At 38.8% G+C, this 21,504-nt stretch overlaps 1 protein-coding gene across 9 annotated transcripts in view; it reads left to right on the forward strand.

Annotated features, from left to right (window-relative positions):
* Positions 1-21,504, forward strand: part of FARS2 (phenylalanyl-tRNA synthetase 2, mitochondrial) — a 244,062-nt gene that overhangs the window by 130,907 nt on the left and 91,651 nt on the right. For all 9 annotated transcript variants that reach the window (XR_003495430.3, XM_027451612.3, XM_072035023.1 and 6 more), the window contains one exon: positions 13,227-13,387. Coding sequence is in view for 8 of the 9 variants with exons in the window: in XM_027451612.3 (XP_027307413.2) it covers positions 13,227-13,387 (161 nt within the window). In the remaining variant the exon portion in view is untranslated. The remainder of the gene's footprint in view (positions 1-13,226; positions 13,388-21,504) is intronic.

Genomic DNA, 21,504 nt, shown 5'->3' on the forward strand with positions numbered 1-21,504 from the left:
TATTTCTAGAGTTGGCTGTGCCACCTTTTTTAAAAACGATCCTGGGTTTGCTCTTTCTCCACTGTTACCAAGAGCCCTAACCCACAAGAGGAAAGGATGCTCCAAGTACTGAAGTGCAGAGCAAGTAGTAAGATTTGGGCAGATTCAATTTCTGTCCATAACTGTGCTGACATAACTTGTATTTACAAATAGTTACTCAGTACAGTTATTCAATGGGTATGTGGACGTAAATGGATTATGTGTATTGAGATGTCATTTCTTTACAAGATGAATCAGCTGCTGAAAGCTGGCCCCTTTGCCATTGTATTTTTGCCCTGTTTTCAGCTTGAGGAGGGGATAGAGCTCTTAATGTACTTAGTGCTGGAAACCTGATCTTATTTGCCTTAAATACTGATCAGGTTAGTTGAGATAATAACTTAGAAAATGTCCATGAAAGTAGAATGAAAAATAGAAAATTAACAAAACCAAAACAGAAACACAAAAATGAAAACCCTTATCCTTTCTACCTTAAAAGAAAATAAAAATAAATGTATGCAGCTGAATAAAAAGATTAAGAACCTTCATATGGCTGTTTAAGAATAATAATCATAAAAAAGAGGGGTGGAGAAAGTCAAGAAGAAACAAGTTCTATTGACTTGTTATTTCTTTTTGGAAAGGTCACTGGAAATTTACAGAGAGAAAAAATAACAATCCAATTAGTATCTATCCACTAAAACTAATGTTAATATTTTTCAGATTCTCCAGACAAGCAGGACTGGTGTTCAACATGAACTTCTCTAACTGAGTGCAGGGCAAAAGTTAACACAGGAGTTTCTGTAGCAATTGCTGCCAACTTTCAATACGTAAAAGAAACAAGATGTAATTAAGAACTACCTTTAGGTTTATGTTTTTAGGAAGAATCTTCTTTTAATTCTATTTCTGATAGCTATAAGAGATACAATTTGATCATGAGAGTAAAACTTAAAAGCACAGGAGCCCCTTTATTTGGCACTTAAAATTTTTCACAGTGCAAAATAGTGTTTAATTAATTGTCATTACGTAACAATTATAGAATTGGTGAGTCTAACATTTCATTTATCATTCATTTCTTTAAGTGGCAGTTAAAGTGGCACCCCAGAATTAAGTTCAGTGCATAACAACAAATTAATTACCAACCATTTTAAAGGAGCATTAGTTAGAGAACTAGTGACTTTTATTTTGAGAAAAGAATCTCTTCATAAGGGGTTTGAATTACAGCTTTTCAACAGAGCAAGATAAATGATTTTTATTAATATATTCATTCCTCCAGAAAGAAAGGCTGATGAGTAGTTTTCTCTGTTAATTTATTTAAACATTTTAGCAATGAATTAAAATACCCCATAAGCAAAGCAGTAACCTTTCACTTACATTGTATGTTTTCATTGTAGCAAAAGCTACATATGAGTTGGGAGTGCTGGGTGAAGGATGCTGCCCTTGCAAGCCTGTGCCTCACTGAGGCTATAGGTGGAAATCATCAAATGGGTGGTTTAAAGGACAGCAAAAAAGGACAGTGCCATACATGTGAATGCTGTTAAGACTTCTGTTCTTTCCTCAGCAAAAAAGGTTCCTAGCTGAGTGAAGGAACATCTCCTGTCTTAATCTTTTCGTGTGTGGCCACAACCTGTGGGCTTTTTCTGTCTCAGTGCCTGATTTGAGACTTTGGGTTCTGATTTGCAAAAGTATTGAGTGCTCTCACAGCTGCAGCTGTAGTAATAGGGAACTATACTTTGAATATACTAAAAACTATGTAATGCTCAGTGCTCAGAGCCATCGGCTCCCAGGTATCTCAGATTGGGAGCAAAATTAATAGGTGCTTTTGATCTTAAAGTTTTTTAACTCCTAATCTACAATACAAGAGATAGCAATACTTTCAGCTCACTGAGATGTGGAAAAAAATATTTAATATTTTTCAAAAATTCAAATATTATGAAACTGAGTGCTTCACTGGGAAGCTCATCAAAGAATAATGTCTTCAAGAGCTCATTTTGATTTCTGCTCAATATGTGAGTAATCTGGGGTATGTGTACACCTGGACTCAGGTTCACAAGTCCTAGTCCTCAAGGGGGACTTCAGCCACCCTGATGTCTGTTGGAGGGACAGCACAGCAGGGCATAAGAAATGCAGAAGGTTCCTGGAATGTGTAGATGATAACTTCCTTCTCCAAGTGATAGAGGAGCCACCAAGGAGAGAGGTTCTGTACTGCACCCAAACCATTTATGATCCTGTGGTTCCATAATTCAGCGATGCAAGGAATGCAAGCAGTCATCACTAACTGCTGTCTCTTCTCTATGCTGAACTAAAGGTTCAGCATAGGGACCACAAGGTCTTGTGGAAAGATTAATACTTGAATGTCTCACTGAAGACAGCATAGTTAATGTATTTCTAACATGAGGGCAAATTAGTATTCCTCAGGCAACGTTAATTCTAACATTTCAGAATATCTGAATGCTTCATTGAAAAAACAAGTATTGTATTAAGGCTCACTTTTGTGTGCCATTTTCTCGTTTTAAAATGAAAACTGTAAAATGGAGATGCTCTGTTGTATATTATCATGTTCTTATGAGTCATCAGTGCAATATAATTACAAGCTTTGTAGAGTAATTCTGTGTTTATATACCTCTATAATTATTACACATATGAAATATTAGATATAAGTGGGGGGTTCTATGACCATAGTGGGAGAATCATGATTTTTTCAAGCAGTTGTTGAAGTTGGAGCTCTTTAAATTGCAGTCTTTGCCTTCTTTGAATGTGTTTTCTGAGAAAATTCCCTACTCCTTCAGAAGCAAATAAACTGTGCTGCTTTGTGCTGGTGTAAGAGTGAACTGTTCTCTACTCTGTTCTGTACGTATACCTAGAGAGAGGGTTGTTATGGGGTTATCCTGCAGGACATCCCTTTGCAGTGAGCATTCCCTTCCTTCCTGGTAGTTAGCAGTACCACTCCGCTCACCAGCTGTGACTACAGTAATGCATCGAGAGCTTGCCTGCAGTATGCTGGTATGTTTACATAGGCACATGTGTGTGGTACCAACTGGACATCATCAATATATCAGTAATTTAGTGCAGCACACAACCTGTGCGTGCATCGCTCCCCAGCCCGGCATCGGAGAGGTTGGCCAGTGTAGGTTTGCCATTGATGTGCTTGATTACAGCAGAACCAAGTTGCTGCTGCTGCTGCTGAGATTGTGCTGATGCAGATGTGCTTTCCTGATGAAAAGGAACATCATTAAGAAGAATCTCATCCAGTTTTATAAGAAAAACAAGTTTTACAAGTTCACTGTGTTATGGGCACATTGCTGTTGTCTAAAAAACATATTTTAGGGTTGCATTGTTATTGTCTAATAAATCAAGATTTTAGTTTTCATTTTAGCAAAAGGATGTACTTCCCTGGTTGCCTGTCATCCCTGGGAAAACTGCCTTGCATGTGAAATGGGATGTTTTGCTATTGATACGCTTTGCTAGGAAATGTTATTAGAGAGAGATAGCATAAAAGGGAGATTTAGAAGTGTATATTGAAAGACTACATATGAATTTCATTTTAAAGGTATAAGAACAGCAGTGGAATCTTGTCAAGATATTAGTCCCTGAGGGAAAAGCAAGTTCTTGTAGGATTCTTTTCCTTTCCTATTGATTTCATTTATTATAGTGTCCTTGTAGTCATGCCATTTTGCTAGAAAGAATTGCAGAGCATAATCTGCTTCACTTGTATATTTTTTTGGTTCTGCATCTGTTTCTGTTATCCTTTACATGTCTTGCCAGCTTCATGACAAGAGTGGACAAGAAGCCTGTACAAAATGTACAACTAAGGTGCTTTCACAAATTATTTCAAGGGCCTCAAGTAAAACCTCTCCTTGTGTGTTACGTTGTTTTTATTAAGCTTTTCTTGTGTAATTTTTACTTTATTAACATGAGATTTTGTAATGTTACATTTCCTCAACTACAAATAGTAGAGAAGCTGCTAAGACTGTATTGTATGCAACCTCTTCAAACCCAAGTGTAATACAATTTGAGCTGCTTTTTAAGAAAACATTATTTTTCAGAAAAAAGTGTGCTGCTGCCATCGCTCAGGAATTTCATATGAATTAGAAATTAGAGGGGAAAAAAGCTTATTTGAACTTTGAAGAACAGCAGTTACTCCCTCTCAGTTCACTGTTTTATTTTCACCTGCTTTATACGGAGATGGTGGGTTAATTTTAAAAGTAGTCTATAACTAAATATTATACTGGTAAGCAAGAAGAGCATGTTAATCTGGCTGTGATCCTGTAGTATTACTGGTCAACAAGATAAGCCGATGAAATAAATTATACTATCTTTTAAAAAGTGGCTATAGGCACTTTGTGGAGTGCAAGAAGAGGGAGAGAAGGACAAGAAAGTATTCAAAACGCAGTGTCTATTGTATTAGTGTCACCTGAATTCCTAAATCATGAAAGGCTGCTAAAAATCATGAAGCTAACTAAAAGAAATCTGAGAGAGAAATCCAAAAGAGAAGTTAATGTGTGGTGATTATTCTGACATGCAGGATTATTGTTCTCTGTCCTGTAATCATACAGGAATGCTTATTTCATGGTAAGAATTCAAGCTAAAATTGAAACATGGGGTCCAATTCATCTCATCTGGTTTACCTGTCTAAAAGTTAAGTGCTTTATCCGTACGTGTCTTATGATAATGAATTGCCATTTGTGTTTCTCACTCCCCATTTACAATAGAGTTCAAGAGACCAACTTAGATCAGATACCTAGCAACATGTAGTGGTGAAGAAGCTGAAGGCATCCCCTAGAATGATGCTTCTGCTCAGCATCTTCTTGCAGATATCCTATGCATTTTACAGATATCTCTACTTTCTCCTGAAAGTATCCAAAAATGTAAGAAAAACAGATTAGTAGCCATCAAGTTGTTAGTGAGCTGGTATAATTTCAAAGGATAAACTGAATAAGAGTTTTTGACTCTTATTCAAGTCAATTGTTTTGACTTGAATGTAACCCATCAGTTCCTGCCTCAGAAGAGTGCTGGGAATTAGAGCACGATCCCACCATGTCACTGGACAGGCATTGGATTAGGCAGAACTTGACCCTATGGTCAAGTTCTGGACCCTATGCATATACATCTTCATCTTCAGGACCCTATGCATCTACATCATACTCTCGCAGTACGACCTCACATACTACTTACTCCCTGTAATTATATATCTAAAGCTCATCTGTATCTTTGGATAACATGAAACCTATTGACAGAAAATATTTTAACCAATAATATCCTATGGCTGATTATTTTTTTAGACAGGAGATCAATAAACAGGCATGGCTTGGAAAGCCAATCTCTCTATGAGATACCAGTGAGAAAAGCCTTTGGAATCATTGTAGCACAGGAGCGGTGGAGTAATTCTGTGGTAAGAAAGGAGAATTGGATTTACTGCTTCTGATCAAAGATTTTTCAGGCTGTGCTATGTGATGACACATTTAGCTGCATCTTGCCTGCTGCAGTTTTGGAAATAAATGAGTTGTGTGTACTTGGACCCTTCAGAATCCAATCCTAGCGACAAGGCAGGTGGTGCCTACATGAATCGTGGCTTTTTTGAGGTTTTTCTGAAGATTGAGTTTGTGGCAGAAGAGTGTAGATGTTAATTCATAAACCTTATCTGTATGTTAATTTTAGAAAATGTAGAGCCAGGGACCCCCAGTCAGTAGTCTGGGTACTGCGTTATTAGGAAAGGTACTGCAGAATCACAAAATGCAAGGTCAGTCCCTGAATGTAGAAGTTGAATTTACTGTGCAGTGTCAGAGTCACCATGACTCTGTGCTGCTAGGAGCTGAACGCAGTTTTTAACCTTTTGATATGTACAAGGGTTCTGACTGTTTTGATTTTTGAACAGCAATATCAAACAGAAGCTAAACAGTGCTGTGGTATATACATGTATAAACTGCAGCCTCTGTATCTTTTGGGAATGTCATAGTCTCTTGAAAGTTGTATCACATTTATGTTGTTCCTTGCTTTGCTAGTTGTTTTTAAAGAAGAGACCATTTCTAAAGATGCTAAACAGTCAGTGTAGGTATTAGTGAACTTTTGGGGAGAAACCTTCATCTGGGGACAGTGAACATATATGGAGTGAATTTGTCCAGCTGTACTTATATGCCTGAAAAATGAGATTCATAATTGAATTTTTGAACTATACTGTAGACTTATTTTTTCCAACAAATGGCAGTCCATTGTGTATTTCTATATAACTTATATTTTTTTCAAACCTATACGGCCACAATGTCTAGGGAGATTTAAGAGTACTTAAAGATATTAAAAGACCCAACAACTCAAAAATCCAACTTTTCCCTGAATGAACAAAGCATTAAGAAAGGAAAATGGAATTTGCTTTTACATACTCAGAACAAAAAGAGCAGTACTGAAACCTGCAAGCAGTGTCAGGGGAAATAAACCCATGGAGTCAACTCTTTTTTTCTGGTCTGCGACATAAATTAAGAAAGCAAATTGTGCTGCCCTCCATGGAGGGTGTCCAGTTTTGAGATATCTATATATAAAGAGGAAAAAAAAGAAAAGAAAACCAAGAACGTTTTTTTTTTTTTTTTTTCCAGATCTGTGAGCTAAAGTACAGAGAAACAGAAAGACTGTATACCATAAGTGTTTGTAGTCAACAACTAATATCTTGCATTGCACTTGGAAATTAAGTGGATACTTTGTCTTTCATCACTTGAAAGCTTGAACCTTACAGCAGCGTGTGGTTATGAATGTCGATAAATACCCGATTTTTAAGTATAATCCTGTTTAATGGTGGTTTTTGTCATTGAATCTGTTGGGAGTACTTTATACAGTACTTTACTTACAATAAAGTATTTACAATACTTTATTCCAACAAATATTTGTTGGAATGGGAGACGTGGACTCAGGAATAGAGAGACAGATGGACAGGAGCAGGGGAGAAGGACTGAGGAATTGATATCTTTGGAAGCAGAAAGACAAAAGAACTGGAAAATAAAAATGACAGACTGAGGTGGAAAAAAAAAAAAAAAGCTGCTTCTTTGGTATGTTTGATCCTCCTCTTGCTAATCAAGTTCTCCTGCCCTTCTCCACTCTAGTCATCTATTTCTCTTGACCAGAAATGTTTTCCTCTAAGCTATTTGGCTTGATGGAATATTAGCAAAAATGGTAGAATGTGTGTTAATTACATATTAAAAGAAAGATGAGTCTAGTGGATGGCTTCCCTTGATAGAAATTTTTTAAATAGGCTGTTCCTTTAGTATGTACCAAACTATTTTGATAGTGGAACAAAAATAAACATAAATATTAAAAACTCAATCAAAGCCTTTAAAGTTCTTTTGCTTAGTTTTCAAGTGAAGCAAACAGAACAGATCAGTCTGACCCAGGAGACAAAGCTGTGGTCTCAAAGTGACTATTATTGTTGGAAAATTATTCCACATTTGAGATTTAGAAAGATAAGTTCTTTTTCCGCAAAATAGGCATAATTGAATGTTTACTTCTTTTCCTGAGTTCTTGAGGAGTGGCTTACTTAGCATGCACAGTCTGAAAGCCAAGTCCTTATTTTAGAAGGTAATTTAAACTGGATTGCACACAGGAGCCTGACTGCATCAATTTAACAGAGTTAGAAAATAATATGACAATTCTGATTTTTGCTTCTGCTGAAGAGAGCAGTTCAGAAGGAAACTTTAGTAAGGTTTTTGGCCTCGGTTGCTTAATATCCAAGCCACCTGACCTTGTACTTCCATAAGCTCTCCTTTATTGGAGATTAACCTTGCTATTTACATTTTTTTTCTCCACATAAAACCTTGGACTCCCAAAATATGGGAGTTCTATATGAAGTAGGAAACAATTTTAAATGATTTTCTAATGCAGGTAAACATAGTTTACCTCATCGCTGTGTCCCTCATGTAGAATATGCATTCTTAGTGTATAATAATAAGCAAATCTTTATTTTGCAGGAGCTGTTTTTCAAACCCTTGTTCTTAAGATGTCCATTAACCACGTAGAGCTCAAATGTGGACACAGGTCTTTGTTTCAGGAATTTCTGAAGCTTTGTGTAAGCTCACAGTAATATGTAATTCTCAGGTAGAGCTCTTTGGTGATCTGTTGAGGTACAACTGCTCAATGTACAAATAGAGAAGAAGACAAAGGAAGCTGAGGATGATGAATAAGAACAAATAGTTGAGGTACAGTTCGGAGACAGCTGCAGTGTTACTGTTTTGCATGGGAAAGTAAACAGAAAAGGTGTCGGAGAAGAGAGTAAGAGCATGTGGTTGCAACTGAGGCTTGTGAAGCACACTTCCCATTTGGAGGTGTTGTGCATTGCTCGATAGCAGCTGTGGCCAAGGTTTTGTTTCACCTGTTTTCTCTGATTCATGCATGGGAGGAAGTCTATATCCCTTGTCCTGTTTTCCATTGATGAATCAAAGCAATGTACTCTAAGGCCATACTTTATGCTGTGCTTCATTCAGTGCAGTTGTTGAGCCTGTGTTCGGGGCTGCTAGGGTTCATTATGTCTGTAAATTACTTTCAACTCAGTTTAAAGCACTGATTTGTCTTATAAAACATGATACGTAGTGTCTGTATCCTTGAGAATCTGTTCACCTCTCTACCCACCATGAATTTGTTTCAGTAACAGACATGGTTTGGACTGAAAGCAGGAGACTAAATTCAAGTATTTGTTTCTGGACCTTATCCCAGCTTTTAGCTACACCCACTTTGGATATGTTCCTTTCTGGGCATTTTGTGAAGAACACCTTGTATGCAGGCTGTTGGATGCTTCTGACTTTGTCTCAATCCAAGATCAAAATCTAATTTCTTTCACTTCTCAGTAACTGCTGAGTATAACAATTTGAAGGCCCAATTTAGGCTCTATTGAAAGTAAGATTTCTTTATTGGCAGTTTTACAGGAGTTGCAAAAATTGTTAAATAAAAGCCAGCATAGATATAAAAATAAGCATGACTGAAGTGTATAACAAAAAAAAAAAAAAAAAGGTTTTGTCAACCTGTTCCTAACACAATATTGCAAAATATGCCTTAAAAATCTTGTACTGTACAAAATGTCATACCTTACTCTCCTTGTGAAGTTCAACGTTTCTGTCTGCGGGTATTTCTGAGGATTCAGTGGATATAATCCATGAGTTCTAGTGGGTGACTGTGGATGTCTCACTGAGGAATTACGAAGCTTCACATCCTGGCTGAAGTACTTTAAACTAGTAATAGTATTGTAAGACACAGACAGTTCGGAAGTGGTTGATATTAATATGTTGGAGTCTTCTTGTAGTTCTAGCTTTATCTTTGAAGATTGGTATCACATTAGCAAATAAATGGTGCTTTGACTTTTTTTTTTTTTTTTTTTGCATTTCAGTTGTGAATTAAGTATCTTTGATCAAATTAGCTTTCATTCGGCAGTTTTTTTGGAGAATGGCCTGATTGGTCTAGATTCAAGTAGGTTCATTGATTCTTGTGGTCTGGAAGCTTAGGAGCAGGACTCTTAGACATGACTTCTCAAAGAAGATGGGTTCCCATGTAAGACATCGTTGTAACGATCCAACCTTCTTTTTCAGTCAGTTGGGACAGTGTCAGCTGCTAGTGTGGGAAGCCAGTCAAATTGTTTTATCCTTTCCTTTTCCATCTTTGGCCACCTGACATGCAAAGCTTCCAGCAATTTTATTCTGGTGGGTAGTCAAGTTTTTCACGCCAGGCAGCAGGAGCCTGGCAGCATACAAACCTTTGAGGGCTAGATGGGGAAAGCTTGACTGTCAGGAATGCTTTCTCCACCGAACTGCGTTATTTCAAGTAGTGATGCTATATTTGTCTCACCAGGTCCCTGGAATCTGCCACTTTGGCTAGGTCTCTTTGACAGAAGTCAGGTTGAGGTTCTGACATGTTTGAAGTTACTTGTATTCATTCATTCTTTCATGTTGACTCACATTATCTCAACTTTTTCATGTTCTACTTGCCAAAATCCAAACTAGATAAAATATATATGCTATACAACATTTTGTAGTGGTCTCACTCACCAGAATAGTTGGCTGCTCGTTTAACTTTTAATTTTCAATCAGAATGTTCAGGGCTGTGCTTTAGTCCTGTTGAGTTCCCCAAGGCAATTCTAAAAATGCTTTAAGTTAATTATATTTTTAAATGCTACATTGACTTGGAGATTTACAAACAAGTAGTTGGAGAAGAGACCAGAGGCAAAATAAATGAAGATGCGGGGCATAGTGGAGGTTTATTTGTTAGTGCTGATTTGAGGAGGAATTCCAATTGTCTGCATTTTACTTTCATTTGTCTGAAGAGAGGGGAATTCTTCACTGATGTGGACTTCTGGCACTTGAGAAGTTTGTGTTCTGAAGGCTGATAATTGTATAAGGATCATCCAGCAGACAGGTATTTACTCATAGCTCAGATGACAATGCTTTGAGCTCCTAGGCAGATAGCTGGATAAAATTTTGTATGTGCGATACATAATGCAAAGTAGTATAATGTGGCCTAGTCCTCAAAAAAAAAAAAAAAAGATAAAATGAAAACATTCATTACATAATTAAAATGCATAGCAAATCAATTAGGTATGAATATTGTATGTTAACCTTAAAGTGTGAGCTAAAAGAGTTGCAATGAAAACCATTCTTGTATCAAAATAATTTAAAAGCACAAGTCTTAAATGTAAGGCTTTGCCTCACAGAATACACACCTGTTCTGCTGATCTTCTGTCATATCCATTTTGTTTCTTTTAGATCTATGAGTAATCATCAGTAATGTGGGGAAGGAGAATCAGCATCCCCTATCATGCATACTAACTTAAATGAGCATCGATGAAACAATTAACACAGATGCTCAACCTGGCACCTTTAGGTGGCTGATTGAATGCCCCTGTGGGGGTGAAGCAGTGTTTTTTCAGAACCCTCATAGCTATTGCTTCAGCTGATCTACTTAGCCGTGAGGGAGGGGGATGGATTGTGTTAATCAGACAGCAGAAACTTCCATACGTGTATGAACAGGAGTTTTGCTACTGATTCGTGAGTTGATGCCCTAAGAAAGACAAGCTGGAAGTTTGGGGAAGCAACATCATTGCAGTGAATTATTCTTCTTCTTCCTAGCCATAAGAATATAATTATTTCTATATGCAGGAGTATGGAGAGAAAAAGTATTTTCAGCTTGGAAAACAAAAAAAGCAGTTAATGGTTTACTCTTAATTGAAGCTTAAAATCTTCCCCAGGTATTAATTTTCAATACATTCTGTGTAGTGGCTCTCTCTTCTCCATAAATAATTCAGTTGACAATGGGGAGTATTGCAGTTCTTCATATAATGTTGCTTGGATTATAGGGTCAGGTTAGCTCAGGGGCAGTTGGTTGGTCTAAGTGTATCAGTTCAAGCAGCTCTGCCGTGAGGACATAAACTGGCACCTCTTGAGTTTGTGCCCACTCCTCTGTTTCTCAGGAATTCCACAGTTCAATATTTAAGCTGTCTGCTTTAAAACGTCAGAAAGTGCAAAGTCTTACCTATGAGTACACTAGGAAGGACAAGGCAGAACATCCAGACTGCTCTGGGGAGTACTGGTATAAGGTTGACTGAATTCACATGGCAGCACAATACTTCAGAGGTTTGAGATCAGGCACAGGTGGGTTCTGCTGGGGACCTGGGAAATAAGTAGGTTCAGGTTAATTAAAAGACTCAAAGTGATGACTGTGTCTCTTTTTCCAAACTTGTTATGCCTGCTGTTATTTAAGCAGGGCTCTGAACTGTTCCCTCTTGTCACTGAACATGACAGCGTACCCCAGAATACAATCAATCCCCAAATAATGAGAGCACTCTTGTCTCCTTTCTGATAAGAGATGGGAGTCAGAAAGTAGAGTTCTGCCTCCAGCCTCCTCCATGATGGTGGGGAAGTTGCAAAGTTCAAAGCTTCCAAAAAATTTGCTAAAAGTAATACTTGGAGGCGGGGGGCAGGTAGAGCATTGGTGTAATGACATAGCTGTGAGATGCACAGTGATATATGACTTGGGAGCTCACTGCCAGTGCTGGTGAGAAATCATAGAATCATTAGGGTTGGAAGAGACCTCCAAGATCATCTGGTCCGACCATCCCCCTACCACCCATGTCACCCACTAAACCATGTCCCTAAGCACCATGCTCAACCTTTCCTTGAACACCCCTGGGGATGTTGACACCACCATCTCCCTGGGCAACCCATCCCAATGCCTGACTGCTCTTTCTGAGTACTGAACACAGTACTCAAGGTGTGGCCTCCCCAGAACGGAGTACAAGGGGAGAGTCACCTCCCTGGTTCTGCTGGCAAGCCTGTCACACATGCACTTTCAGCCTAAGTGCATTTATTAAGGCATTTGTTTACATTTGAAAAAGCTGTGAGCCTTGGCAGAGCTGCTGGGCTCTTGGCTTTGTTGAAAATTGGTGGGATGATGCCTGAACATGGAGATGGTTCCTGATGTTGAAAAAAAAAAAAAACACAAAACACCACTGTTTAATAACTCAGTGTTCCTGCTCTGTAAATTAAGAAGGTATGAATATTTCCTGAGAGAAATGTTGCATCATTAATATCTGTAAAGCTCTTCTGTATGAAATATTCTTGTCTTTTTATATTTAGTGCTGCATAACAGGGACTTCTGTATGTGGGGGTGGTGGCTTTCCCTGGGGGCAGCAGCCCAGGAGCTCTCCGGTTGGAGGTGTGATGCCAGCGTGACAGGGCCTTGAAGGCCATTGCCCTGCTTCTCCTAGGTGCCTCAGAAGAGGCAATTTTGATCCTCTCAACTGTTGACAATGATGTTAATGCTGCATAGGCTTGGCTGGTCTGTCAGCCCACGTGAAATATCCTGAATAGGAAATTCGTGGTTACATGTCTTGTAAAACACAGTCAAGTTGGATGTGGAGCGCTGAGCTCTAATCACAGTAAAGTGTTGTGTAATGTTCTGCAGCATTTCTCAAACTCTGTCTGAAACTTTGGATGCAGAGAGCAAAGGGTGCAGCTTTATTCCCACGTTTGAGTCCTGGACTCAGTGATATGCCCAGTCTTGCTGCTTGGGGTGTGTCCATAAGCCTGTAGATCTTTAATTTGCCAGTTGCTTGCAGACATTTCTGTTTTGCCATTCTACCTTTCTTTTTTTTTTTTTCTTTTCTTGGGAGATAGGTGAACGTTTTATCAGCAATTTTTCATGTTGTGAATTTAAGCTTTTGAATTTTTATTTTGTTTGTTTGTTTATTGCAGCTGGTGCTCAGGATAAAATTGGCTGGGCATTTGGCTTGGGTTTGGAGAGGCTGGCCATGATCCTGTATGATATTCCTGACATCCGACTGTTCTGGAGTGAAGATGAACGCTTCCTGAAGCAGTTTATTGTGCCTCACATTTGCCAAAAAATAAAATTTCAGGTAAGGTAATGTGTATATGAAAATAATTTTCCATAGGTAAGAAGTGCGGGTAGCCCTAGAGAATATCATACAATTAAAATTCTGTGCCATTAACAAATTAGGTTTTAAAGCAACAGCTTTCCAACTATCATGATTCTCTCATAAACTGAAAAAAAAAAAAAAAAAAAAAAAAAAAAGGCTTTTTATAATGTTTTTTCAGCCAGATAATGTTCTGAGTTGCTGCTGATACTCAGTGAATATCTCTGTTCTGAGTAATAAATAAGCCCGTATTTAAAATCTAAATCTGTCCAGAATGGAGATTGATTTAGGCCTGTGACTGAACTGGGTGTATTCTTGAATTGGGGCTGTAATTCTGTATCATTATGAAAACCTGATTGATGCCAACCTTTCAAATATTGTAATACATTCCCAATAACCCCCTTTTGTTTTCACCCTGTGTTCATTGAAGTCATCGTGAGTTGCACTGTTCAACATCGGCAAAATGCTTTGTGAACACGCACCAATGTCTTCAGTATGTTGGCTCTTTCCTCCAAGTGCTAGTGGGGGAAGAGTGCAGGTTCAACTTCTGTTTCTATTGTAACTCCTCTCCTGAGGCTTCACTTGCTTTCAAAGCTGGCAACTTATCTTCCTTCTTGTAGTAGCAAAGTAATCAAGCAAAACTGGATTGAGTGGAAGTGTTACTTCCATAATGTTCTTCTGTGTCATCGCAGGAAGGCTAAAGTCAGCTGTTATCACCCATCTTTGGGAGAGTTGAGCTGACAGCTGTGTAGATGTCTGATAACATCTGAAGTACTAAAGCATCAGAATGCATATTGCTGCTGCCTTTTACCATTTTCCTTGCTTTGTGAACAGCTTGAATATGTTTTTTAACAATTGAAAATATAAAAGGGGAAATCAACAGTGATAATGCTGAGACGGTATTTGAGCAGTCTCTACATCAAATCAATAGCAGCATCCATTTTTGAGTTCATAGCAGTGCTGGCACATCTTCTCTGATAGAGTCAGAATATTGTTTGAGTAGATTTTCTTTGTGCTTTTTGCTTTTGTGATGCTGATGATAGGGCAGTCAGATTGTAGTTGTCACTTACAGAAAGAAGGCAGATTTTGCCATGTTTCTTGAAGGTGGGTCTGTCTGTAGGTTTCACACATCTTCTACAGAATGTTGTTCTTTTCAACAAGGGATGCTCAAGTGTCCTTCATTTCGGCCTGTGTCTTTCTGGTTGTCATTGCTCCTGGGGAACATGGATTGTGGCTTGGTTTATAGATTACAGTCTGATCTCTGATGGAACTAAAATGAGATTTCTTGCTTTCTTTAAAATTGAAGATCCAAGTCTCAACCTAATATTAATGGTAGATCGGGTATTTGGGAGAAGGCCCAGATTGTCAGGATGACATGATCTGATGTTGAAGGTAAGCCAGAGAGAGTACTGAGTGGCTGCTTCTTTAGGTTGTGTATCATTTTCATGTTCAGCTTCAGATAAAGTCAGGAGTAGTGAACTGATCTGAAGGTAACAGGGGCGTAGGTTACTATGGTAAACTCAGAGGAAAGAGCAGCTTTTAGGAAGCTAAAGGTGATAGAAATGTTCTTCTTTTCTTTCTTTCCCTCCCTCCCTTCCTTCCTATTTTTTTCCACTTGCTGCTGTTTGGTAACATTAGCTGAGCAGCATGTGGTTTTTCACTTCTTTGCTTTTTAACTGGATCATCAACAGGAGGGTGGTGACAAGGTCTTTAAGCATTTCTTTTTGCTGAGCAGGGCTGTTTTCAACTGGCATTGGTTCAACTTGGAATGAGGAGAGAAGTTCTACATCCTAGAAATCTGATTATTTGATGTTGTAAAGATAGCCATGAAATTGAACCTTATTGGTTGAAATACACTTTGAAGTAATAACATGACTCAGGAGATGTGATGCAGTTCCTTCAAGTAAAAGGAGTTATCAGTTGCAACTGTGCTCTAACTTGGTCCATAGAGAAGGGCTGGAGTAATGTTACCTGCCAATTAGCTGTTGCTCTATCATATTAATGCGCTGGCAGTTGTCATATCCCAACAAATAGGCTAATGAAAAAGAACGATTAGGGGATTAAGAAGTGCGGGATAGGGATGGAAAGACATACTGAGTCTCTTCTTTATCCATTCTAAAGAAAGAATCTGGCCAATGTTTCAGAAAGTGTTTTTGTTTTTTTTTTCCACTGGTATCAAACATTTCTTGGTATCCTTTTAATTTGTTTCCATTTTTTTCTTCTCTCGCTTTCTCTAACTTTAAACCCCATAAAAAACCCACACGTACTCCACTTGGAAGTCCTGTTTTCAGCTTTGGCAGAATAATTCTCCCTAATCCTTACTTTATATTTCTTAACTCTGTCTCTCAGTATAAAAGATGAGTAGTGTCAAGCTTGATTTTTTTGTTGTTGTTGTTTAAAAGAAACCCTGTATCCACTTTTCACATGGTGTCTTATATTGAGGCTTTTGAACTCAATGCAAAACATACTGCCAGTACATACTGGCATTGCATTTTTTAGGGTAAGTGACTCTTCAAATGAGATTATTGTGAAATAATATTCAGTGCTACCATTAGATCTTGGGTGATGGGAGTTAATAAGCCAGTTTTTCTTTCTTTCTGTTCTCTGTTATTTTTCAGTTATGCTGTAAAACCAAGTTAGCAGACCTTCTGCACCTGACTGCTTTCTAAAGAGACATAATTAATGAATCACATGGTTTATTCATATTTTATTTGAAAGAGGACTTTTAGGCTGTCTTGCAGTGTTGATGTTTAAGAAATCATGATGGATATTAGAAAAGTGTTTGATTTTCTACAGGCAAGGCCGTGCAGTATTTTTCTGCCTGACTGAACTGAACCAAGACAGACCAGATGTTTTGAGAGCCTTTCATTACACAGATTGAATCCTACAGTTCCACAAGGCCCAGGCAAACGTCCATTCTTCATGTGCTTAAGTGAGATAGACTTCTCAACCTTCTGATATTCTTCCTATTCCTTCTTATAATCTGATTATCCACCAACACAAGTATTTTTCTTTCTGTTCATTAAAATGTTCTTCAAACAGATGAAGGCCACAGTGAACAGCAGTAACCTTTAATAACAGCTGGGCTAAATATACTCTTGTTCAGAAATGGAATTTAATTTGAATATTTTCTTGAGACTTAAAGTATGTTTTCGGCCTTTTAACAGCCTGAATATGTCAGGCTTCTTCATGTGTCATCAGTTGCTCAATTTATGCGTGTAGGCTTCAGTGGGTCAAAAAGCTGCCTAGAAAACTGACAGTGCTTGTACCACTGCGGTCACTCAGCAGAGCAGTGTTAGAGGGCTGCTCCCCACAGATCAGACTGTGGTGTCGATGAGGATTACCTAAACCACTCCAGCTATAATTTGACACAAGTCACAGCAGTGTGGGGGATCAGAGGCTAGTTACTTGCCTTCAGTCACTCATGTGTAGGGCTGCTGTTCAGGCTGTGAAATGAAAAGCTGAGAATGGACAGGGCAGGAAAAAGTGAGCCCCTGCAAGGTGTAACATAGTAAAACAATGGTTTGGATCTGATCTAGTATGCTGTGTTATATTTCTGTTCATCAGAGCTCTGAGGAGAGCTGCATGTATTTGCTTTTCGGTCCATGCTGAGCCTGCATTCTTACAAGAAAAAGATGTGTCTGTGGGCTGACAACTCTCAGGGAAAGGTACAAAAATGAAATGACGTTTAGGGAAGGAAGGTACTCACAGTTCAGATGAAGTGCAGTGTGCCCAGAGGTGTTGATTAAGACGAATGGACTTCAGGACAGTTCCTGGAACCTCCATCATTGCACTGCCACAGCGAGCAAGCGGCATGTCGTGTCAATTGACTGCTGATGCATTTTCTCCTCACAAAGTCACTTTCATCTGATACTGCCAGTGGTTGCTGCTGCTGGTGTGGTTTTAAATAATTATTTTGGTCACAGGTGAGCCCTGTGGCCCAGACTAAGGTCAGAAAGAAGTATGCTTATATTGTTCGAAGAAAAGGAGTAGTAAAGAGGGTATCTGGACCAGATTCCTAGCTAAAATGCAGACCCCCCTGTGTGAGATTATAAGAGTTTCTTTCTTCTTGTTCTCCTTGTTTCTGTGTTATTTATAATATTCTGCAGTAGCCCTATTATATTCTGCAATAGCCCTAGCACCACCAGCTACTCAGCACCCCCTTCCATCACCTGAGTGGCTGTTCCTTTCTTGTATCTGCTCGCCCATGCAGTCTATCTAGAGTCGGTTGTGTTTTTTTTTTTTTTCCCCTCCAAAAAACTTAGCTTCTGCTTAAAACAGTAGACTTTCCAACAAAGATCATTTTGATGGAGCCAGGATAGGCAGAAGTCCTAGAACAACTCTGCTCAAAGACCTGAGGGCCCAGTAACCTTTGGCAGTGGAGTGAAGAGAGCTGACAAGCAGCTTGAAGTGACGCCCCATTCACTTCCTGCACAGCTGTAGTCAAAATGGTGTTTGTGGTCCTAACCTAGGAGACTGTATCTGATTTGGAAAGTGAACAGTCAAGGACAGCAGAGATGAGAAAAAGGACATCTTCGCAAAGGTGTTGTGTAAAAAAATCATTCGTTATACAGGGAAGGAAAACAAGGTGGGCTTGCCTTTCTCCTGTGCTAGGTAGCAAATGCTGAACCTCACTCACTTCCATTTGCCTTTGCTCAGTGTGCCATAAGGAATTAGACCCCTATTCTAATGACAAAGGATTTATCCAGTAGCCCGGTTTGCTCTGTTTGCTAAACACATGAGCACTCTTGTTCCCAGTTACACAGTGCAACTTTTTTACTTTGTTTCTGTGTGCTTTTTTGGTTTACTGAGACAGTCATCATCCCTGTGCATCTTTCTTGTGCACATACTTGATTGTTGCTGTGAGACAGGTAGCTTGTCCTGAAGCTGTAGAAGATGCTGAAAATAAAATGCACTTGCAGGTCTAGGGGGAAACTTTTGTAAATTCAACCATCATAGTCTGTCCTTTATTCTGTGCTTGAAAGGGAGAGCATCTCGTGTAAGCCAGTTATTTCAAAAAATATGATATTACTACATTCACTGCAAAGAATGAGTCTGTCTGGTCCATCATTAATATGCTATTCCCCATAAATTATATTTAGGTTCTTAGTCTGTGATTAGCTTTATTTTCCAATAAAAGAGTAAATAGATTCACTGGGTGCTACATTTTCAGATATTTTTCATCAAGATTAGGTAACTCCATGCTTAAATGGTTATTCATTTATTATGTTTACATTCTAATAGTGCATCTATTAAAGGCAAATGTACAACCATTAGTATGTAAATTCAACTTGTATGTCTGAACAAATGGGGTACAGCCTCAATTGTGATTTATTGTCTAATTAGTTTTACTGTAATTGAAGATATATAAAGTGTGTTTGTGTGCATGTGGAGGTACAACAGAATAGATGACAGTGTAGCATAAATATTTTATTGGCCTGACTTTGGGAAGGTTGAATTTTTTTATGAATGACTTATGTAGATCATCTTAAGTGAATGTCAATAAAACCTTTACAGTGCTATGTATCATCTCAGGTTTGCCTGTATACTCTGCAGAACATTGCTAAGCTCTTTTTTCATTTTGGGTAGCAAGAGAAAGAAGACAAAAATACCATCTTCATTGTGGAGGCCCTGTACTGAGCTGTGCGATTGGATTAGAAATTGCTTGATCATCAAGTCTTCTCTCATCAGGGTGTTGTCTCTTGTATCAGTTGTAGCCGGTGCTGGTATTGAAGCTCCAGGAACGTGAGCCCTCTGGCCTCAGTCAGGCAAAGTACTGAAGCACATGCTGAGCCTTAAACTTGCGAGCAGTCCCATTTAAATCAATGGGTTAGCTCCTGTTCTGAAAGTCAAGCGTATCCTAAATGATTAAATAGTTTCAGGTCAGAGATCTCTTACTTCCTAGGATGTAACCAAGAGTGATCAGTGCCTTGTAGGGCTGAAACAGAGAAAACTTTCAAAACGGCTGTTACAAGCAGTAAGAGTTTAATGTGCCAGTCAGTCTCCAACCCATTCTGTTGCTGTGGCTTGGGGGCTTTTCCTTTCCAGGTGCAGAACTTAACGCTTGTCCTTGCTGAATTTTGTAAGGTTCCTCTTGGCTTATTCCTCCAGCCTGCCTAGGTCCCTCTGGATGGCAGCCTGGTTACTGAATTTATCAGCCCCCAGTATTTGGTGTTACTCTGCAGATTTTTTGAGGATACACTCTATTTCCACCACCAGGTCACTCATAAACAGGACAAGCCCCAGTATAGACACCTGCAATGCTCTGCTTATGCTCTACTGGGAAGCCATTAATAACTCATTAACCAATGGTCTCTGAGTCTAACCATACAACTATATGTTTTTACGAATTTCTTTGTCCAGCCTTCCAGACAATAATGTCCTAACTTGGGCACAATAATTCTTTCTGAGACAGTGTCAAAAACCTTTCTAAAATCAAGATAAATGAAATCTACTTTTCTCCCACTATTTATTGGACCAAGAATCTCATCATAGGAAGTATTCAAGCTGGACGGGCATGATTCAGCTTTGGTAGTCCATGCTGACTGGTCCCAATTACTTATTTTTCCCCTGTTTGTGCAGAAACTGGTTTCAAGAGGACTCTCTGGTTTTCCCAGGGACAAAGGTGAGGCTGACCAGCCTTTAGTTCTCTGGATTGTCTCTTCGGACTTTTCTGAAGTCTGGCACAACTCATATTTCTCTAGTAGTTGGGGGTCTCCCCTGATCTCCATGACCTTTCAAAGGTAATACAAAGGTGGTTTTGCTGCTAAATAGTGTGTGATAGTGCTGTGGCCTGAATGCGGAAGCAGCACAAGGGAAAGGCCATGGATCAGTGAGGGAGGTGAGCAGCTTGGGTGGAAAGAGGAGCTTCTGCTAACCGGGAGTCTTCCACTTTTTCCTCCTCCAAGAGATCCAAAACCGCAGTCCTGGAGGGGAAAGAAGGAAGGAGTCTGGAAGTAATTGAAAGAAAAGTCAAGGACTAGAGGAGAAATGACAAAGTAACTTGGATGAATACATGCAGCTGTTCTTGTTGAATTTTTTTTTGTAGCTTAGACTCCAGTGGTGGCATCCAAAGTGAAAGACAACTGTGCTCTACCCATGAGATCCAAAGGCCACTGAGTCTGTAAACGTGTCCTGTGGATTTCAAACTGGGCTCTTCATATCTTCCCAAACCAGGTGTTTGCTGTTGTCCTTTGTGCAAATCATGTAAGAATACTCTCACTTAAAAAATGGAGCATTGACTTTTTAAAACAACAAATGAAAGAGTCAAAATCACAATTTCTCTGCTTCTCTGTACTCTGTTGAAACGTAATGGCAGAAATCCAGCCTCTCAAGTCTTTATGGATAACATCCACAGTGTATCCAGTAAAAGGCTTTGGCACAAACAAAAGAAAAAAATAGTTCCTCAAGAATGCCCATCTCAGGTATCACTGAATTTAGAACATGTTTTTTGTTTAGAGGATGCTCGGTGAACGCTTGGAAAATGTGGTATACCCAGCAGGAATGTTGTCAATACAACTGAAAGATTCCCAGCAACTGGGAACAGACCACTGGGGACTTTCTTCTGAATTTTCTTTTTAAAGGAAAAGAAGTGACTGTAGCCTTGACTGTTTTGAGCTGAAGTCCTCCCTGAAACAAATCTTCCAGTATCATGTAAATCAAAAATGAATTTCCAGTTACCAGTGCTGCTGTGGTGTACTGTTACAGTGTGTAGATTCATTTTGCTGCTGGCAAAAGCCAGTGCAGCCCAGTCAAAGCACACCTGATACTATTTAAATGATTACTTTGGAAAAAGTGTGATGAGCTTCCAAAAGCATGTGTTACTGTGGTTTGCTCTGATCTCTAAACCTTGTATATTTGCTGTTTGACTGGTTGAGGCTCTTTAAAACAAACAGCTCACAAATGAGTAATTCTGCTACTGAATATATCAACCAATCTTTATTGCCTCCCAGATGATGAAGTGTAATGGTTATACAGAGTGCTTAAATAAGCCACGGAGCAATTTCCAGCAGTGATATATATGCTGAAACCCACATAAAATTAATATTATATTAATTTTATATTAGTATATTGACTAAATATAAATAAACCTGGAAATC

The sequence above is a fragment of the Anas platyrhynchos genome, chromosome 2, assembly GCF_047663525.1.
Source record: "Anas platyrhynchos isolate ZD024472 breed Pekin duck chromosome 2, IASCAAS_PekinDuck_T2T, whole genome shotgun sequence".
Classification (NCBI taxonomy): domain Eukaryota; kingdom Metazoa; phylum Chordata; class Aves; order Anseriformes; family Anatidae; genus Anas; species Anas platyrhynchos.